At 40.2% G+C, this 20,480-nt stretch overlaps 1 protein-coding gene across 1 annotated transcript in view; it reads left to right on the top strand.

Annotated features, from left to right (window-relative positions):
• LOC126470597 (apoptotic protease-activating factor 1) overlaps positions 1-20,480 on the top strand; it is a 262,484-nt gene that overhangs the window by 203,672 nt on the left and 38,332 nt on the right. The window contains exon 16 of the mRNA XM_050098549.1: positions 17,890-18,132. Within this exon, the coding sequence (XP_049954506.1) occupies positions 17,890-18,132 (243 nt within the window). The remainder of the gene's footprint in view (positions 1-17,889; positions 18,133-20,480) is intronic.

Below are 20,480 nucleotides of genomic sequence, written 5' to 3' on the forward strand. Positions count from 1 at the left end.
AGAACTGAGAGACTATCGGTTTCTAACTGAAGAGTCACAACGATTGAATAAGTCGTGCATCAGAATAAGAGGTTCACTGTAACTGAGTTCATGTTTTTGGCTCCTGAGATTCCTTGTAACACTATTCATGAGACATTGACTGAAAAGTTCACTATCAGAAAGTATGCACAAGAGGGTCCCACAACTGGCTACAGCAGACTTCAATGGCAACACATTTCATCTTCCTGTTAATTTCTTCAATGCAATGCAAAAAATGACAACATTTAGGATTTGATTGTCATGGCTGACAAAACTTGGGGTATTCCATTCATACCTGCAACCATACAGCAATCATGTGAGCATTGGCATCCTCCTTGCTCAAGCCATGAAAATTCAATCAGTCTGCTGACAGATTCAAGAAAACTGTGTTTTGGGATTGAAAGGGGGTATTTTTGATTGATTTCTTGACTTCTGAGGCATAAGTAAACATTTAAACAACTGCTTGCTTCTGCGTCACCCATCGAACCATCGTTATTCCGCAACAGTTTTGATGGAACGGTGTCACACAACTCTCACAATAGTCTGGAATTGGCACCCAATGGCTACACATTGTTTCCTAAGTAGACTACCACTTGTTTTCTAAATTGAAGGAATGTTCAAGCAGAAGGTTCTTTAGTGGTGATGGTGAAATTAAGTGCAAAGCCCACCATTTCCATAAAAACATGGTGGCACACTGGTACCACATGAGCCTACAAAAACTGCCTCAACATCTACAAAATTTGCCAAGTGAAATGGTTATTATATTGGAAAGTAGAGGAATATTCAACCTTTATAATGATTATCAGTTGTTAAAGAGAAGATTTTTTTCCATTTACAAAAAGAAGAAAACAAGACCTCATTTTTGGGATCACTCTCATATTTCCAAAAATGAACTGCAGCTTAGATAGCAGCAACCCGGATGATGATGTGGTCTTTGGCTCCCAAAGCATTCGATATAGACATAGCTTGATACTTAATAACCAACAAGCAAATAAAAGCATTCAGCTCGTAAGGCCACCTCATGTTCTTAAGGTGTATGGGTGTGCTGGAACAGTCTACCCAAGTCCCTTCTCTCTTCAAAAGGAGCTGCCAGCAATTGAGGCAGTGCTTTCATTTCATCTTAAAATGGTTGAATCCTTCTTATAAGAACAATTGTGTGGTTTGGGTCAGAAGTTGTATTTTAACATTAACTGGGGATGTTGTTTCAAGTACCTGATATGGTTCTTGGTACTGTGGAATGGACTTTTTTTTTATTTCTCTTCAGAATGTCTGGATTAGATAATATAATCCACTTCCATTTTTTGTGTAGTGTTTTGTTGTCTTTCTAGAGCCTTTGTGTTAGTTTTTTCCTCCTGATGCCATATGCCTTTGAACAGTAGTCTCCCCTGGAGTAGGTGGACATAATTCAGATGGTGAGGACAGTTTTCGACCAGAAACAACCTAGTAGGGCAAAAGACCCATGTTTTCATGGATTTTTTAATTGCACGCACTTATGACATACTGCAATACAGTGTCCCAATTGTTGTGGCTACTGTTCACTAACTTAACATTTTACTCATTGACCTATGAACTGTCTTTGTTCTACTGTTTGCTTGCAGGTGAAGGGCATCAATTGATAACTTTTTAATATGCAATAAACAATTCAGATGTAAAGTGTGTGTCATGATCTGTTGTTTTTGCTTCTGGTGTACTGAATTTCGATAGACAACAGTTAACAAAAGCATGAGTCACTGTGTCTGCTTGATGGTCTGGTATGACAATCATGACCAAGTAACATGAGAAATGATCAATGATAATTAATGCATATCAGTTTCCTGCTAGTGTTTGTGCAAAAGGGCCTAGCACGGCAAAGCCAATCATTTGAGATGGTTTCTCATATTTAGGCAACCTTTGCAGTGGTATTCACTGACAACTCAGATCAGCTGTTTGAGCATAAGGGATGCATTTTTTTTATGTAGCACTCAATGTATTGTTTCTTCTGTGACCACCAGTAATTATCTGCAACACAGCATTCCATGGCTCATCATCCACTATCCTTTGCCAAGAGGGAATCACAAGCTTGCCACAATACTTCATCCCAGAAGCAGAGTGGCACAATGATGCAGTGGCTGCATTGTGCTGGTAAAGCACTCCTTCATCAGAGCTGAACTGTGTATGTTTCACAGTTGAGGTCAGTGGCCTGAGCTCTGTGCCACTCTTCTGTGCTTATTCCAATGCATTTTACAGTGCATACTATGTGGCTTAATCCATTAGCATTACTGTGAGTCTTCCCCTCAGTGGGTTAGTCTAGTTTAGTGTGGTGTGTCTTGACACTGAAACACTTCCCATACAAACAGAAGCGAAAATATGTGATATGAAACAGTAGTGCCAACACTTCCTTATCTGTACTTGAATAGCTTTTTTTCTGCTTTATTCAGTTACCTGGAAGCATAGGCTATGGAGTGTTCCCTCCCATCTATCTCGTGGCTCAGAACATTGTTAAAATCAAGGTTGATCAAATCATAAGACAAGATAAACTGTTTTCAATAGTCTGGAAAAATGAGAATTCCTTTAACTGTTGAAATGCTTAAAAAAAAAAAAAAAAAAAAAAAAAAAAAAAAAAAATGGGTAAGGGATGTTGCTACCTCTGCAAATACTGGTATGTATTTTTTACAGAAATTCTTGATCATGAGATATGATTTTACTTCTTTTGCTGTGCTAGGCATTGGAAAATCTTTTACAACTTGCATAAATCATGAATCAGTTTGTACTCCATCCTGGCCACTAGTGTGACCTAAATAGTAGACCTCCAGCTGTGCAGAGTGACATTTTTCTAAGCTGAGGGCCAGCTGTGCTACACACAACCATTCAAAAACTTCCTGCAGGTGCACCATGTGCTCCTGCATGTCCTTGGAGTATACTATTATGTCATCTGGATAAACTAGGCATTACTGTTGCTTCAGGCCCCATAGAACTCCGACTAATAAGTGATGGAACGTAGCCATTGCATTTTTCAGACCGAAAGGCATCCAATGATACTGGAAGTGTCCAAATAGGGCTGAAAATTCTGTCTTAGGCTGGTCTTCTGATGCTAGTTCTAGCTGGTGATAGCCACTGCATAAGTCTAAAGTGGTGGAGTAACAGCATTGCCCCAGATTGTCTACTGTCTCTTTGATATTAGGCACGGGGTATGTTCTCTGATTTAGAAATCTGTAATTGCAGGATAACCTGTAAATATTTTTATCATGTGATGGCTTGTTTCTTCTATTGTTCCATCCTGAAGTTGTTGGTCTGTGAACTCCTCCATTACTGGTTTCAAAAGTGGGGACACAGTATGGCTTCTTGTGTACAGGAGGCTCATTCCCTCTGGGAATTCCATGTTGTTTCGGTGGAGTAGCGAATAGTGCTCCAGGCAGTTTAAATAATCTTCCATATTATTTTAATATCTTCTACGTATCTATTCTTATCACATCCTTTCAGATGCGACACTTTTTCCGTGCAGTTAAATTGATAGACGGTCCTAGCATCTGGTACTCTGGTTTGGTATCTCTTTCTAATTCATCCCCTAAAATGTCTAAGTTATCTAACAGTGGTTCTTTTGACAGCCTCACCTCCTCTGAACCAAAATTATCTACACTGATGGATACTACTTCACAACATAAAACATTGCACCCAATCCAGTACCTCTTTCCCTGGCAAGGGCTCTACCATGCATGCAGTATTAATTGACAGATCAGCTTCTACATTCATCCATTTTTTGGTATTGTATCCTGCAAGTCGAGTCTAAGAGACTGTGTACACAGTTTAACCGGCTTACCTGACATCTTGGGTGTTCCTTGCAACAGTTCCACTCTTTCAGCTGTAGAGCTGATACACAATGATGTCCCATCCAACTCTACCATGCACTGCTGCAGATTGACTTTAATGTGATGTTTAATCATAAAGTCCAGATCTAGAATGATACCATAGCTAATGCCCGTGGAAGGCAGAACTTCCACTCATCTTTGGAAGTCCCTCCCTCCCATGCAGGAGCCTAATGAAGTGGAACCAAGAGGATTCATACTTTTACCAACCCCATCACTTAACCTACAGTGTGGTGGGCTCAAATCCACTATACTCAATATATTCTGGCTAGCCATGGATGTCTGTGACCCTATATCCAACAACAACTTACACAACCTTCTCTTTATTCACTGAAGAGCCAGAGAAACTGGTACAATTACCTAATATCGTGTAGGGCCCCCGTGAGCACACAGAAGTGTCACAACACAATGTGGCATGAAGCCAACTAATGTCTGAAGTAATGCTGGAGGGAACTGACATCATGAATCCTGCAGGACTGTCCATAAATTCGTAAGATTACAAGGGGGTGGAGATCTCTTCTGAACAGCATGTTGCAAGGCATCCCAGATATGCTATAATGTTCATGTCTGGGGAGTTTGGTGGTCAGCAGAAGTGTTTAAACTCAAAAGAGTGATCTTGGAGCCACTCTATAGCAATTCTAGACATTTGAGGTTTTGCATTGTCGTGCTGGAATTGCCCAACTCTGTTGGAATGCACACTGGACATGAATGGATGCAGGTGATCAGACAGGATGCCTACATATGTGTCACCTGTCAGAGTGGTATCTAGACATATCTAGGGTCCCATATCACTCCAACTGCACATGCCCCACACCATTACAGAGTTTCCACCAGCTTGAACACTCCCCTGCTGACATGCAGGGTCCATGGGGGTGTCTCCATACCCATACACGTCCATCTGCTCAATACAATTTGAAACAAGACTCATGCAACCAAGCAACATGTTTGCAGTCATCAACAGTCCAATGTCAGCCTTGAGGGGCACAGGCGAGGCTTAAAGCTTTGTGTTGTGCAGTCATCAAGGGTACATGAGTGGACCTTTGGCTCTGAAAGCCCATATCGATGATGTTTTGTTGAATGGTTCACACGCTGACACTTGTTGATGGCCCAGCATTGAAATCTGCAACAATTTGCAGAAGGGTTGCACTTCCATCACATTGAACGATTCTCTTCAGTTGTTGTTTGTCCCATTCTTACAAGATCCTTTTCCGGGCACAGCAGTATCAGAAATTTGATGTTGTACTAGATTCGTGATATTCATGGTACACTCGTGAAATGGTCAAAGGGGAAAATCCCCACTTCATTGCTACCTCAGAGATGTTGTGTCCCTTCGCTCATGAACTGACTATAACACCATGTCAAACTCACTTAAATCTTGATAACCTGCCACTGTAGCAGCAGTTACTGATCAAACAACTGCACCAGACACTTATTGTCTTATATAGGCATTGCTGACCACAGCACCATATTCTGTCTGTTTAAATAGCTTTGTATTTGAATATGCATGCCTAAACCAGTTTCTTTGGTGCTTCAGTGTTTATCTGAATAGACGAATGTCTGCCACTGGTTTTGCACCAGGGTGTCCCATAGTTTGAACTGGGAGCCTCGCAAAGTGGCCACACTGCTCCCTGTACCGTTTAATGCAGGAGCGTGAGTGTTACAATGATTCCACCGTCTATGTGCCTGTGGACATTTTTGAACAGAGTACCCCACTTACCTGAACCTCTGATGTAGCATTGTACAGAAACATTGAATGTGGTCCACAGCACCACACCATTGAGATACAGTGTCCATATTAAACACTACCAGTTTCTCCCTTGGTCTAATCACAGAATCAATTTTACTGAAAGCTACTGCATTTGCCACTGGTTCATTCAGGGTTGTTGGAAACTCCATGTGTACTTTCAGTAACATTTCAGTTGGCAGGCCCCACAAAAATGCATCGAGCATCCTTTGTTCAGCTTTCTGCAAAATCCCTCAATTGACATGAGCATCATTCATTAATTCATATGTCCAAAAAACTGTCTATTGATTCACCTTGCTTCTGCAACACACCATTAAGTTTTTCATGATAATACAGCAAGGTATTCTTCTTCCTGTAATGATCAGTAACTCTTCCTGAAAGTCTGTGAAGGACTGAGCATTCTGCAGTTTCTCATTGAACATCACATAATTCCTGGTATCCCCTGCCAAGTTTAAATGACCAACACTTAACAATTGCTCATCACTCCAATTCCCTAACTTCACAGCTGTATGCAAACTATTCATGAAGATAAAAATATCTCCCCCAGATTTACCAGAAAACAGTGCCACCAATTAGGCCATAGCAGCATCAAGGATTGGTGAAGATGTGCTCAAGGGTGACCCTTCCCTGCTTTCACCTTTCAAAAGATTTGCTTCCTTACCCAAAGCTCCATTGTCAACTCTAACCTTAGCTGCCTCATTTAGTAGATGCTGAATTCTCTCCTTGGTGTTGTTTTCTCAGTGACAGCCATTTCAGTCAGCACTACCACTACAAGCATATAATGTACCCAAGTAGAAAGGAAAGGACAAACACAACAAGACAGCCCCCTCCCCACAAAAAGAGAGAGAGAGTGAGAGGAAAAATCTCCTTCTCTTCGAGGTTTAGTTTGATGACCATTTCCAGCTCCAGCAGATCTTTTGACACCAATATTGTAAAAGGAGTACTGTAGGGTAGGGATGGGCATGTGGTTCTCTGCTGCAGGTTGGTGATGGACCGGGTGAAGAAGGCAGCCAATCAGCTGAAAGAACAGTTTATTGATGGACATAAACAGACATTGTTCAGCACATCTGAAACAGATGGACTGCAGTCAAAAGAAGGTGATCCTCAGACCACAGCATGTCAGTGCAGGTGTGTTGATGCAGGTGTTCCCCGTGGATGGTAGTGGTAGCCCGGCTACCTTAGCATGATGTCTCGTGGCTGCTGGGTAGGGGCACAGCAGTGAGGCAGTGGCTGTGAGCCCAAGTTGGACACTCAGGTGGTGGTTGTTGGTTTGCTGACCAGCGGAGGCAGTGTCATAGATACAACAGCTGACACATGCTGTGCATCATCAGGCAGCCTAGCTGTGATGACATCCTGAAATACTGGCCCCTGGTGGTTTAAATCCTGTTTCCACATGCTGACTATTGTGGAAGGACCCTGTATCGAGGCTGTGTCGAAACATCCAGAATGGGGTCGATGGTCTTATGTGGCATAAGCAGTAGGTCAGCCAATCATGTGGCAAGAGCCTGCATGACACCCCTTTCGTCGACACACAGAAAGCACCAACTGCAGAAGTGGTGTCTCTGCTGATGCTGTTGAGCTGGCAGGGCTTTGGCTGACAGGTTGCAGCCTGGTTTTGTTGCTGGGCTCCTGTACTGGCTGCCCGTGTCTGACCCATTACAGTACCCTTTGCCACACACCACATACCTCTGGCTTGCAGATTATAGCTGTAGAGGTACATATTTGTGCAATTTCCAGTGGATCCTGTTTGACCTATAAAATTGCCAAGTTTCAACATTTAGCAGAGCCTAATGAAATTAAAAACCACTATTCCCCATTTATACAACTATCTTGCAAGGGTTTTAATATGATCATGATCTTATGGCTGACACCAGGTTGGCACAGAGTTCTGTTTTAAACCCACCATTTTTTTTATCTCCCTCTCCCTCTCCCTCTCCCCCCCCCCTCTCTCTCTCTCTCTCTCTCTCTCTCTCTCTCTGTGTGTGTGTGTGTGTGTGTGTGTGTGTGTGTGTGTGTGTGTGTATAGGAGAGGGGTGGCCTTAACCACCATACAAAATGTTGTGCACTATTTTGCGGGTTTCATTTTCAACAGGCTTCCTGCAGAAGAGAAAAATGTAAGTGATAAATTCCAGATTTTCGTATCTAAGTTGAATTGCTTCCTTGTGGCACACTTCTTTTTTTCTGTACAATAGTTCTTCAAATTAGTTTAGAGCTTTTCACTGTAATGTTTTGTAATTTTTATCTGCTTTCTGTGAATTATGTAGTGACATGTTCTGTGACCATGTAGTTTTGCCAAATGTGGTCCCACAAATTATGAGAGTTGGCTGAAATAAATTCTAAAAAAAACACAGCTCTAACATCTGCTCTCAGGGCCTATCTTGTAACTCACATTCTCAAGTCCATACTTGAATGCCACCTGTCACCCATCTTTTAACTGAACTGCATGGCATTTTATCCACTGCACCTTCCCTTTGAGGTCCCTGGTAATACAAATATGCAGTTTGGCGATTTAGTTTTAGTTTTGAACCAGGATTTTTTTTTTTTTTTTTTTTTTTTTTTTTTTTTTTTTTTTTTTTTTTTTTCACTCAGGGCAGAGGAGGGAGAGCCTGTTAAGAGAAGATGTGATCTTGCAGGTGTCACCACTGGCCTTGTAATATTTCCTCCCTCTGTCACAGCTGTAGCCTCTATTAAATTTAAAAGTCTTGTATGTTGATGATATACTATCACTTTCAAAGTTAAAAGGTTTATTTAAAAAGGAATATGTCAATTTTTTCTGTTGTGACTGTACATTGCAATTTGATTGCTCCATCCACGTTTGATGGTGGGGAAATTGTTTTCAAAATATACCTGATGTCATTTGTCTACGAGCTTCTGTGCAGTTCATATCATCATTTTAGTATACTGTATAGACTTAGTCGAAGCTTAACCTCAAATCTGGACTGCATGGGGGCCAATTTATGTCAGCCCTCCTGGAGATCAATTTACCAGGGAAAATTTCATGAACTCGCAGTACAGACACATTGGACGTATGTGCTGTCATTCCATCATGCTGAAACAATGTTCCTCGGTTACAACCAGGAAACGTTTGCAGTTAAGGCACCAAAAATTCATTTAACATTGTTGCATAACATTCCAGATCCACTGTGACTACACTGCCTTCATCCTCAAAGAAGTCTGAGCCAGTTGTTCCTCGAACCAATATCGCAGCCACTATAGTAACTTTTGGCAAATGACATGGTTTCTCATGCTGCTGTCTGGGATTTGTTGCACTCCAGTAGTGGAAATTTTGCTTATTTATGTGACCATTCAGGTGAAAATGCTCCTCGTCAGAAAATAAGAGTTTGTTAAATTAAGGGCTCTCAGTCACATCATTAATGAACTGCAGCCTATGTATGGCATCCTGAGGCTTTAATTCTTACACTATTTAGATTTTGTAAGGGCACAGTGTAAGGTCTGTCTGCAGAATTTGCTACAGTAATGAGCTATGTACATTTAAGAAACTTGCGTGCTTATGAATGGAGAGGTTAGGATCACCACAAACAGATCAACTTACACTCTTCACGGATTCAGCTGCTCTTGATGATCGTGATCATCCAGATTTTGGTTTTTCCAGTGCTGAATCAGTGTCCTCAAATGTTTTGATCCATTTCTGGGTAAGGAGCATCATCTAAATTATGCAATCCATGATCACTGCAAAATTTCCTCTGTGCGACAGTCGATGAAACGCCGTTTTTGTAAAATGCTCACATACAGAACGTGCGGTCCACTCCCAGGAAGTGCTCCATTTAGACTGTATCCCTAAGGCCAAGCAAGCCATGAACATACCCCCACAGTCTTCCGCGCATGCACAGATAGCTCTTGAAATATAAACTTTATTTTGAGACACCCTGTATATATATTTAACAGTTTATTTGTTAACTATCATTGTACAAGAACACTCACTATATTTTAGGTTTCAAGAAAAGTTATAAGTTCACAGTTTACAGAGCCTTATATGACATGAAACTTAGAAAAGCTTGGCATGGCACAAAATGGTAAGACATAAGTGGAGCAAACAACGTTTGTTCCCTTATGTTTGGATTTTGTAGTGCAGTATGTGAATTGCTCCCTAATACCACTGTCTTTCGGAATGTGTTTGCCTATATTCACTAGCAGGACATCATCTGATGCACAAGAAACTTGTGTTGACTAGCAGGACATGATCTGGTGCACAAGAAATTTACCTACAGTCACTAGCTGGAGATCATCTGACACACAAGAAACTCCTCTCTCTGCTGAAAAGATAGTTGGTACTGAACCCCTCTTTTTCTGGTTGAAAACCCAGCAGTCAATTACACAAAAGGACAATTCTACCTTTTAAAGGTCTGTCAATCATGTATTTTTCTCATAGTTGATTGAACCTGTCTACTGAACCCACTGGGTCATCATAATCACATACTGCTTTAGGACAGGACACAGTTATCTTAAATCATACTTTATTTTTCTTCCCGTAGATACATCTTCTTTTGGGTTGTTGTAAGTAGAAAACAGATAAACAGTTTTTTGTCCTACAATTTCACAGCAGCGACACCAGAACTTACCACAAACTGAAACTCTCCAAATTTAAGATAACTTTTTTATTTGATAATATATCTGGCAGACCTGTCCTGTTTCCTCATGCAGTTTCACAGCTATTAAGTCCATGGTTTCTTAGTCCTTTCATCACATCCATCTCAATAATTTCATTTGGCATACAAAATAATACAGTCACTGAGAAGTACATTTGACAGTGTGTTTGTACAAAAAAGTGATTATTAAGTTAATAATAAGATGAATTACTTACTTTGGACATCTTTGGATAGTGTGAAATGATGAAAATTGGCAGAGGACATCAAACAGTGTTCTTACTGTGGCCACACGTTTGCATCAGTGAGCATGAGTAGTCACAGCATTCTCTATTGACTGTGCAGTGCTGTCCCAATTTTTTTTCATCCCTAGATGACGACAATGATGATGACACCATCCAGAGCTGGGTAACGTACACTATATGGTCAAAAGTATCCAGAGACCCATATTTAATGTAATTGACCACTAGATGTCATGAGAGGTGGACCTGCCAACATAAAAGGAGGCTGGGAGTATTGTGTTGTTAGTAGAGAAGCAATAGCAGCAGAATGGGTGGATCAGGAGCATTGCCGACTTTGATGTGGACTAGTCATTGGGATGTCATCTGAGTAACAAATCCATCAGTGACGTTCAACCCTTCTTAAGCTCCCCAAGTCCCCGATTGTTGCTCATGTGATTGTGAAATGGAATTGCAAAAGAAAAGCTACAGCTAAACTAAGATCAGGCAGATCATGTGTACTGATAGACAGGGATCGTTAAACATTGCAGAGAATAGTTGTAAAAAATCACATGAAATCAATGGAAGGAATAACTAATGACTTCCAAAGTGCAACTAGCAGTCCAGCTAGCTCAATGACTATGTGTAGGGAGTTAAAAAGAAAGGGGTATAATAGTCAAGCAACTCCTCATAAGTCACACATTTCTGTAGTCAACACTAAGTGATGACTCTTGAGGTGGTGTAAAGAGTGACACCACTGGAAACAAGTGTTTTGGAGTGACAGATCGAGCTATCCCCTGTGGCGATCTGATGGAGGGGATTGGGTTTACCGAATGCCTAGAGACCATTACTTGCCATCATGTGTAATGCCAACAGTGAAGTAAAGAGGAGTTGGTGTTACAATATGTGGGTATTTTCCATGGTTAGGGTGTGGTCCCCTTATTGCACTTATGAAAAAACTAAATGTGGAAGGATATGAAGATATTTTACAGCACTGTGTACAGTACAGGAACACTTTGGAGATGATGATTATTTGTATCTGCATGACAATGCACCCTGCCATAAAGCAGTATCTGTGAGTCATAGTTTGTGGACAATAACATTCCTGAAGTGGGATGACCTGCCCAATGTCCTGACCTGAGCCCAAAGGAACACATTTGGGATTAGTTAGAATGTTGACTTTAGTCCAGACCACAGCGTCAGCTCTTGAGGAAGAATGGGCTGCCATTCCTCCACAGACATTCAGATACTTCACTGAAAGTGTCTCCAGTAGAGTTCAACCCATCATAAAACCTGTATTACACGACGCACCTTAACTGTGCACCTGTGCACCAGCGCTCCTAATGTGCACCTGTAACTACAGACTATTTGACTTCCGACCTATTACACCATCCACGCAGGATATAACTAACACGCATGTGCAGCTGCAGACGATATGCATGAAAAGGAAATAGAACTGTCTGATGTCTTGTAAAGTCGTTCATTCTACTGTGCGCAACCCAAGGGGGACTGTATAATATACCGGAACATCTTACGTTCAATTTATTTCTGTGAGCTCAAGGTTCCTATTTAATTAGAAATTGTTCTTTACCATTATTTATTAAGTAATTGTTTTTCTCTTATGTAGGTTAGTACTGTTTTGAGTTACAGACTCAACAGTTTTATGTTACAGCACTTGGTTACACAGGTATATGTATATTGAAATTTACATTTGTACAGCATATTGCACATGAAGGATGCACTTGTTTTTGGAGCTATTCTGGCAGTGACAATAAATCTTCAGATTAGGGTAGAATAGCAATGAAAATGAAAAGTTAGACATTGTTAGGTTCGACCCTGGCTGAAAGGAAGGGACAAAGGCAGGCACCTATATTCACTGTTAATGAAAGGAACTGAGGCCCAAAGATCTGCAAGAATTTTGGAACTTCATTAGGATGGACATGGCCTGTTTCGAGAAGCTGCTGTCTATGATAGAAGATGGAATCTGAAAGTGTGACACAGTCATGAGGGAGGCTATCTCACCTTCTTGAAAGTAAGAATTAAATCATATGTTTATATGTTTTGTGATCATATCAGCCTAGATCACTGATCAAATACCGGTAAACACCCCGTGCTACTCAGAGTTTTTCAGTCCTTGTCTATTGCAGAAGTGTACGAATGCTCATGGGTTCTATTTTGAAGAATTTTAATTGAAGGAATTTGGTAAAATAAACAGATAAGTCTACTTTAGGCCAAAGATTAGATTTGCCTACATTGTGTAGTTTGAAAATTGCTCTGTCGTGTGGTACTAGAATGGGAGCCGTTCATGGGAACAATTCAGAATAATACAGAGAATGGACTTGTCGACATTGGGTGTATGGGACAAGAACAAGGTATGTCCAGGGCTTGCTTCATCATTGCACCAAACAGTAGTCAGATACTGGCATGTGAAATACATCCAAGAAATTGACTGTGTTTGATATTACACAATATCAATTTTTAGACTTCTTGTTCCACAGAAGAAAAAGCTGTTTCAGTCTAACAGTAAGAGTGTTGATAATGAGAGGTTTATTGTTTCAAATTACGGTTTCTTTTGAGTGCTTCAGTTCACATAAGCATGTAGTTCACTGTAATGCATCATTATCACAACTAATCTGTCATGATTTCATCATTCAGAAAGCCTCAATTACATTGACTTTCCAGAGGAAAACTTTATAAAGTGCCTCTTCCAGTTAAATTTGAGAAACATAAAAATGTCATCAAGCTTGCCAAGAAGTATGTGCCAGCTGCAGACATGGGATTTTGTAATTTGGTGGTCTGTGACAGATCTGTTACTCATGCTAGCTGCAGCTCGACAGAAAGAGAAGCATAATGAACTCCTTATTCATCTTCACACCTTTCCCTTTTATTAAGGTATCCAATTTTTTAAATTCTCAGGCTCCTTATTATATTCAGTAACCTGTGAAGTTCTAAAAATTGTTGTTTCTCTAGTTACATGTTTATTTTTTGACATCATATTCAACAAACAATCATTTGGTGCTACAGCAAGACTAGTAATTTTTTTTTAATTCAAAAAAATACTGTAATAAATCTTGTTTGGTTGTTCAGTAAACTATTATGTTGTGCTGGTGGCCCAAATCAAGGTTGGAAAAAGCCAAGGCTGATTAATAAAGCATTCCAACACGAAAGTAAGTAAATGTGAAATATCTGGATATTGCACAAATGCCTTAAATTGTCTGTAGCAATATCTTTTGTAGATTTTCCCCCCAAATTTGAACTAATTACATTTTATACAATTCCTGCACCAGTGTGCAGGGGTTGGATTAAACACAGAAATGCCATGAAAAAGGCATGCTTGAACATAAATGCAGATTCTAACCAAGCCTGCAGGTTTCATAGCCAGGTTCAATAGGCATGGCAGTCGCTGTGCCCTGTCTGGGGGAAAGTGCACCAACTGACATCAGACTTACAAATCTAGACATTCAAAGCTTCCTTTCAGTCTGTTACAATTAAAAGGGATATTTTTCTTATTCAGAGTTAGGGTGGCTGCACTGTGGCAAAACGCGTACGGTACGCAACAATGAAACTCGCTGCCAGTGCAATGACGAAATGTACACTGGTAAACACAGATCAACTGACCAGTTGGATGTTTGTTGATGTATTTGTGTGAGTGTTTTGAAGAAAATAAATGATCTTTTGGATGGCTTAAATGCAGAAGATGGTACAAATGAAGTGGGAGTAGTTGAAATAGTAGAAATTCTGCAAGAAGTCAAACCCATCATTGTAGTTGCAACCAGAATGAGACTGGGGGTGACAGTCCCTCCCAGAAAAGGAAGAGGCATCCTGATGAGTGGAAAAGAAATGTTTCCAAACCAGAAATGTAAAATGTAAGAACAGGAAAAGTATTATTCATGCAATGTTATGCAATGGAAACTGTGGTGACACTAACTGTTATGATATGAGTGGAAGGATTAGGGAAAATTACTGGTAACTGTCATTTTGAGATTTAAAAAAAAAAAATCTTCACAAAAAGCAAAAACAAGAAGATTTTGTTAATGAAAAGCAAAAACAAGATTTGTGTAGTTCATGGAGAGCCCTTCCACAACTTTGAAGCTGGATAGGGGAAGAGCGGCCTGAAGAGGGGAAAAAATTTCAGCAAAGGAAATGACCCAACACCAATCACTGCTAGTGTAGAATTTTCAGAAGCCAAACTCTAACACATCAAAAAGCCTTTGGAGCTCCACATTGGTGAAGACTGGGCAACCAATGACAAACTCAGATTCTACACCGAGGTGTTAGATGAGCAGGAAGGCACTCCTAGAGTCACTCCTGCTCCTGCCAGCCATCAGAAGAAGTCAGAAGTGATTTTGAGTCAATCGCAAGTTTCAGCTAATTTTATTTTCTAGGATCTTTTGTCGCTGTTTTAACAAACCTCCAACTTTTGACCAATTTTATTATTTTCTAAAATTTTGTCGATATTTTGTTAAGATGCAATATAGAGCTTAATTTATTTTATACAATATCTTGTGATCTTAAAAATGTGATGGTTATTTTTTTTTACCTGATGTTGAACACTCAGTTTTTCCTGGTAAAATAATGTTACTTTTATATTTCTATATGCCAATTTTGTAGAATTTTCAGACTTCTCTTTGAAATAAAATGTATTCTGTTTATATTCACAATAATTAAATTCCACCTTTCTGTCATTCCTAACATATCACCGAGTGGCAAATTTTACAACCGAATGTTTGTTTTGTAATTGGACTGATACGTTTGCAAAACCATGTAAGTGCATAAATTGGGTGCAACAACCACTAAGTCAATTTCATTTAAGATTTTAATATATATAGCATAATAGCCGGCCAGAGTGGCCGTGCAGTTCTAGGCGCTACAGTCTGGAACTGCGTGACCGCTACCATCGCTGGTTCGAATCCTGCCTCGGGCATGGATGTGTGTGATGTCCTTAGGTTAGTTAGGTTTAAGTAGTTCTAAGTTCTAGGGGACTGATGACCTCAGAAGTTAAGTCCCATAGTGCTCAGAGCCATTTGAACAATTTTATATAGCATAATAGCAGATTTCAGTCATTAATACTGAGTAATTAATTTCTTTTTACTTATTTTTAGAAAAGAAATGAAGTCTTTAACTTTAATTGTTTGGATTGGATGAGTTTTTTGCGATTGTCTCAGTTTTGCTTATCATTCTGATGGTGGAATAAATTTCCACCGTTAGTATTTGGCCAGCGAGGGAAGCAGCTGTAGTGATGTCAAATTCCTGATCACCAGAGTTTGCATAGTGTCTTGGATTACATTTCAGAATCCTCCACAGTGTTGCACAGAGTTATGATATGTGACACTGCCAATGGTGATATGTCTGTTGCATGGAGACATTAAGCTCAGCAGCCCCCTCAGTGCTATTCAAAAAGAGTATGCTACATACATGTCAGCACTAGATGTTACCTTCTCACTTCACTTCATTTGTACCTACAGAAACACAACACAACACTGTACAAGCACTCATCACAGTAAGTCACGTATCTCTAACACATACTTGACACTTCATAACATGTTGGAGAAAGGCAATAGCAGATCACTGCCTGTAGGAACTTGCCGTGGACAGCAAACAAGGTTCCCACACTGCCTCCAACATTCATTTTCTGAGTATGAAACTGACATTGACTTTTCTAAAATTGCATGAGGAGGTATGGAGAATATTCATGTAAATCAGATACTTGCCTATTTTCCTGGTCCTACCAGCCGCATTTAGGTCTTCATCAATATTCCCAAATTATTTCAAGTGAATGCTGTGGTGGTACTAACTAATAGGTCAAGGTCATTGCGTTCCACTTTCCTTGCCCATTATTGTGGTCTTATGTTAATAATTTTCAATTTGTGAATCAGATTCTTTCAATTTACCTCTACTACTGACAATCTCTGCCAAAGAAAGAAATAACTTAATGGAACAAGTATGAGTGTAGACCTTAAAAACTTAGTGTGTATCCCCTTACTGAGTTCGCTGATATAGAGCATATAAGTCCTACTCTTGACATAAGATATTTGAATCAATTTGTTTATAGATATTTGTGTAGGCCTGAAGGTTTAGTAGATGTGTTGTTAAAGGTGGCACGGTCATAGTGTTTGGTGATTCATGAATTTTCTGTAGTATAGTACAGTGATTTTACATTCTCCAGGTGCATGCATTATGTCTGTACAATGTCTCAGAAATGTTGCTTTATCATTAAAAATAAGTTTCTCATGAAAACAATCCTTTCCCATGTGCTAATGTGTTCATATAACAAACTCAAAACAACTCACTTTGTCTTTGGGCATGAGAGCCTCTAGCTATTTCAAGCAATAAGATGTCTGCCTCAATTTTTTTCTTTAAGATTTTCAAACTATTTGGTTTTGTGTTTCATCAGCATTTTTCTGAGGTAGTAGTATGATGCAAGGATTTGAAACTGAAATTCAGATCTCACTGAGCTTGACAGGGTGTAATTGTGTTTCTAGTAGCTGTCTTGACAAGGGTGAGTCTCTACTTTCCTCTGTTCGTATGCATAGGCTGCCAATAGTCGTGCCACAGTGGGAACACCAGCTTCTGTCTCATCACCAAAGTTAAGGACAGTAGGGCTAGGCTAGCGCTTGGATGGCTGACCATCCAGTTGTGCCGAACACTGGTGATAAGTATGGTGCACTCAGCCCTTGTGAGGCCAGTTGAGAAGGTAACTGAGTGAGAGAGTGACTCTGGTCATGAAAACTGCTGAACACCTGCGCCTCCATACCTGCATCAAGTGACACCTGTCAGCTTAAGATCTTAAGATTACACGGCAGTCGGTTGGTTCTGTTGGGTCTTTCGAAGCCTGTTCAAATGGAGAGGTATGCATAGGCTATTTCTGGAATTTTTATCTCTCGTGTGTTTAAGCAGCTGTTTAGTAGGCTGCTTTCAAAAAATCTATTGACAGAATCTGTAATAATAAAACAAACTATGAACAATGCAACTATATAATCAGGGAAAGTTAAGAATACCACTCTTGTCCTTTATCAGCCATATCAGCATTTGAGGCAGGCACCAAAATGTGGGTAATTAGAAGCATAAACTGTTTTTAAAAAAATGTAGTTCTGTGTTGTAAGAAGTATTTGATGTGCAGTAGTCAATGGAAATCCAGACGAAATGTACAGCACTACACATCTTCTTTTAATTTCATTTAAATAACAGGTATACTCAAACATAGCTTTTCTCTTCCACCACCACCAGTCATAATAACAATTAAAACAATATCGTCAACAACAACAAAACCTGCAAATTACTAAAAAAAATCACTAATTCATTAGGTGATATAAGTTACTTTCATGAAAAGGGCACTAGCTTTTAGCATCATATATTGGTAAATTTTTGTGAATATATTTTTCATTTGTCCAATAAATAAATGTCTCATGTTTCTTTGAAGAAAGCACATTCAAATATGTGATAGTGGAATTTATAAACTGCAGGTTCTTCGAGGCAAAGAATTGGTTTGTGAGTCATCAAAGGAAGAGACCCAAATCACATGCTGCAAATTTGTTACAACAAACTGTGTTGTATATGGATGTGCAGATGGTATGGTGAAACTTCTTGAAGTAGAACCCAAAAAAGTTTTGCACATTATGAAACTTAATAAACCAGTGGTATATTTGGATGTCTTTAAGTCTGTAAAAGAAATAACAATAACCGCAGGTGATCAGACTGAGCTGAAGGTAAGATATGTTATTTTGGAACCTTGTCCACATATTTATTCAGTTATGTCATTTGGAGGTTGGATAAGTATGGCAAATAATTCATGGGTGATATTTTTGTCACCACAAAGTATATGTCAGGATTTGGTTAACTTGAATATCCTAACTTGTTTTTGGCATTTTCTTTCCCATGTTCACTGCTCTTAACATTTTCCAGGCACAAATCATTCTAATGTTCAGATTCAGAAGCCTTATATTTTTAAGCTTATCCATTGCATATGTTTAAGAACCTGTGACTGTTTATTCAGTATAATTACACAAAACTGCAACCACTCACTTTTTTGAAATGGTTATTTATTCAGTGAACTAGATCATTGAAGAAATAACTATTTAAAAAAGTGACTGGTTGCAGTTTTCTGTATTTATAATGCATTATATTGTGCCCCTTGTCATTGATGAGGCATATTGTCACTTGCATTCACATTTCCAACTTCCTTTGATGGCTCTTCACTAAATGAGCTCGACCCAACACTGAACTTTACAGTCATACAAGAGGACTTCTGTGTATATTGTCCCCACAGTTGTAACCAATTATTGCTGGCATATTTTTCTACACACCAATTGAATTTATACTAGCTGTTATTTCTGGCTGTTGCAATTGTCACACGTTACCATACACTGAGACTGCTTGAGATACTGACACAGAAAGCTTGGGAAGGGACTTGAGTGTTGTATGTTGAAGAAACCAACTCAGGGGGTATGTTAGGGAATAAATGATTAGTTATGAAGTGTTTGCAGTAGACAGTACAAAACATTGAATTGTACATGTGAAGTATAAGCTTATATATATATATATATGTATATAAGGACTCTATCCATGTCAGGTGTCACTGGTGTAGTGCTGCATGCACACAACAGACCTGATGACAGCAGTTAAAGCAGTTGATGATAAGGTGCCCCTACAGGCCACCTCAGGTAGTTGCAGGTGCACCATTTGAATGTCAGCACACACTACACTTGCGGTATGACTTACGTATGCTGGCGGCAGTAGGTGTAGTAACCAGTGTGTTACTACTCTCCTCCTTCTTTGCAGGGGGAAAGACCAGGTGTTGCCATCCATGATGCTGTGACTGAAGATACATCCATGGCATCTGTGGTAGTGCCAGAGATGTTAGCCAGAGGCTTAAGAAGTTCACAATCTGCCTGGATTGGCACATGCACATGCAGATGAGAGTGAGTGGGATGAAGGCACCCTCATGGCCTATGGAGTCTGGGGCGACCAGTGGACAGGACCAGTGTCAAAAGGGTGGAAGCCATGTGAACATCGAAGTCCACAATGAGGGACGCCAGCATGGGCTGCAATGACAGTTGACTGGAGAGGAGAGGCTCCGGTGACTGAGAGCCAGCTTCTGTCCCTGCTGACAGCAGCACCTGCTCAGCACAGTGAGAGGTTCTGACTCTGAAATACTGACTACCACGGTAGGTGGACCCAACCGCAGTGATTGCAGTGGCTGTGGATGATGGCCAGAATCCAGTGAGAGTGCCGTCGAAATGCCCTGATACACACAGGTGAGCTGGGTGCGAAGGGCCAACAAAACGTATCACTGGGAGGATGCCTGCCTGGCAGCAAGAGGTTGAACAGCATTTGGGGCTAATGGTCATGCAAGAATTCAGCAGGACTCCTGGCCTCAATCAGTCTCATTTGTAAAAGCTTAAAAAAATGTGAGTGCCTCCTTGGCCAGGAGATCTTATACATACTTGTGCATATGCTCATCTTAAATATTTTGACAAGGTATTATGTTTTGTCAGTCGACTGCAGATGAGAGGGAGCCACTGTGACATGGAAAATGCCATTGTATGTGCAAAAGTCCTTGAAAGATTGCACCACGAACTGAGGACCTTGTCTGAAACCAGGGTGCAAGGGTCACTGGGGAATGTTTCACACAAATCTGATGGCACGCTGCAATGTGTGAGGCCGGGCATCGATCAGTAAATGGAACACCTCATCATATCCTGCCTCAACTGTTTGGGTCAACAGGTGGCACTGCGCATTGTTTTTTCACCATGGCTCCTGCCTTGGGAAAGAGTCCACATTGATTTTGCTTCTCCTTTTTTAGACACATTCTGATTATTGGCAGTTGATGCTTTTTCTCATTTTCTTTAGGTTGTTTGTTGTCCATATGTGACAGTGGATGCAACTGTCAAGGTCCTGTCAAAGACCCATAGAAGGCTTGCCTTGCCCCCTGGTTTCAGACAGTGGTCCTCAGTTCATGGTGCACTCTTTCAAGGACTTTTGTACACACAATGGCATTTGAATGTCACAGTCGCTCCCTCCATCTGCAGTCGAATACCAGGGCAGAATGCGTTGT

Source organism: Schistocerca serialis, chromosome 3 (genome assembly GCF_023864345.2).
Source record: "Schistocerca serialis cubense isolate TAMUIC-IGC-003099 chromosome 3, iqSchSeri2.2, whole genome shotgun sequence".
Taxonomy (NCBI): domain Eukaryota; kingdom Metazoa; phylum Arthropoda; class Insecta; order Orthoptera; family Acrididae; genus Schistocerca; species Schistocerca serialis.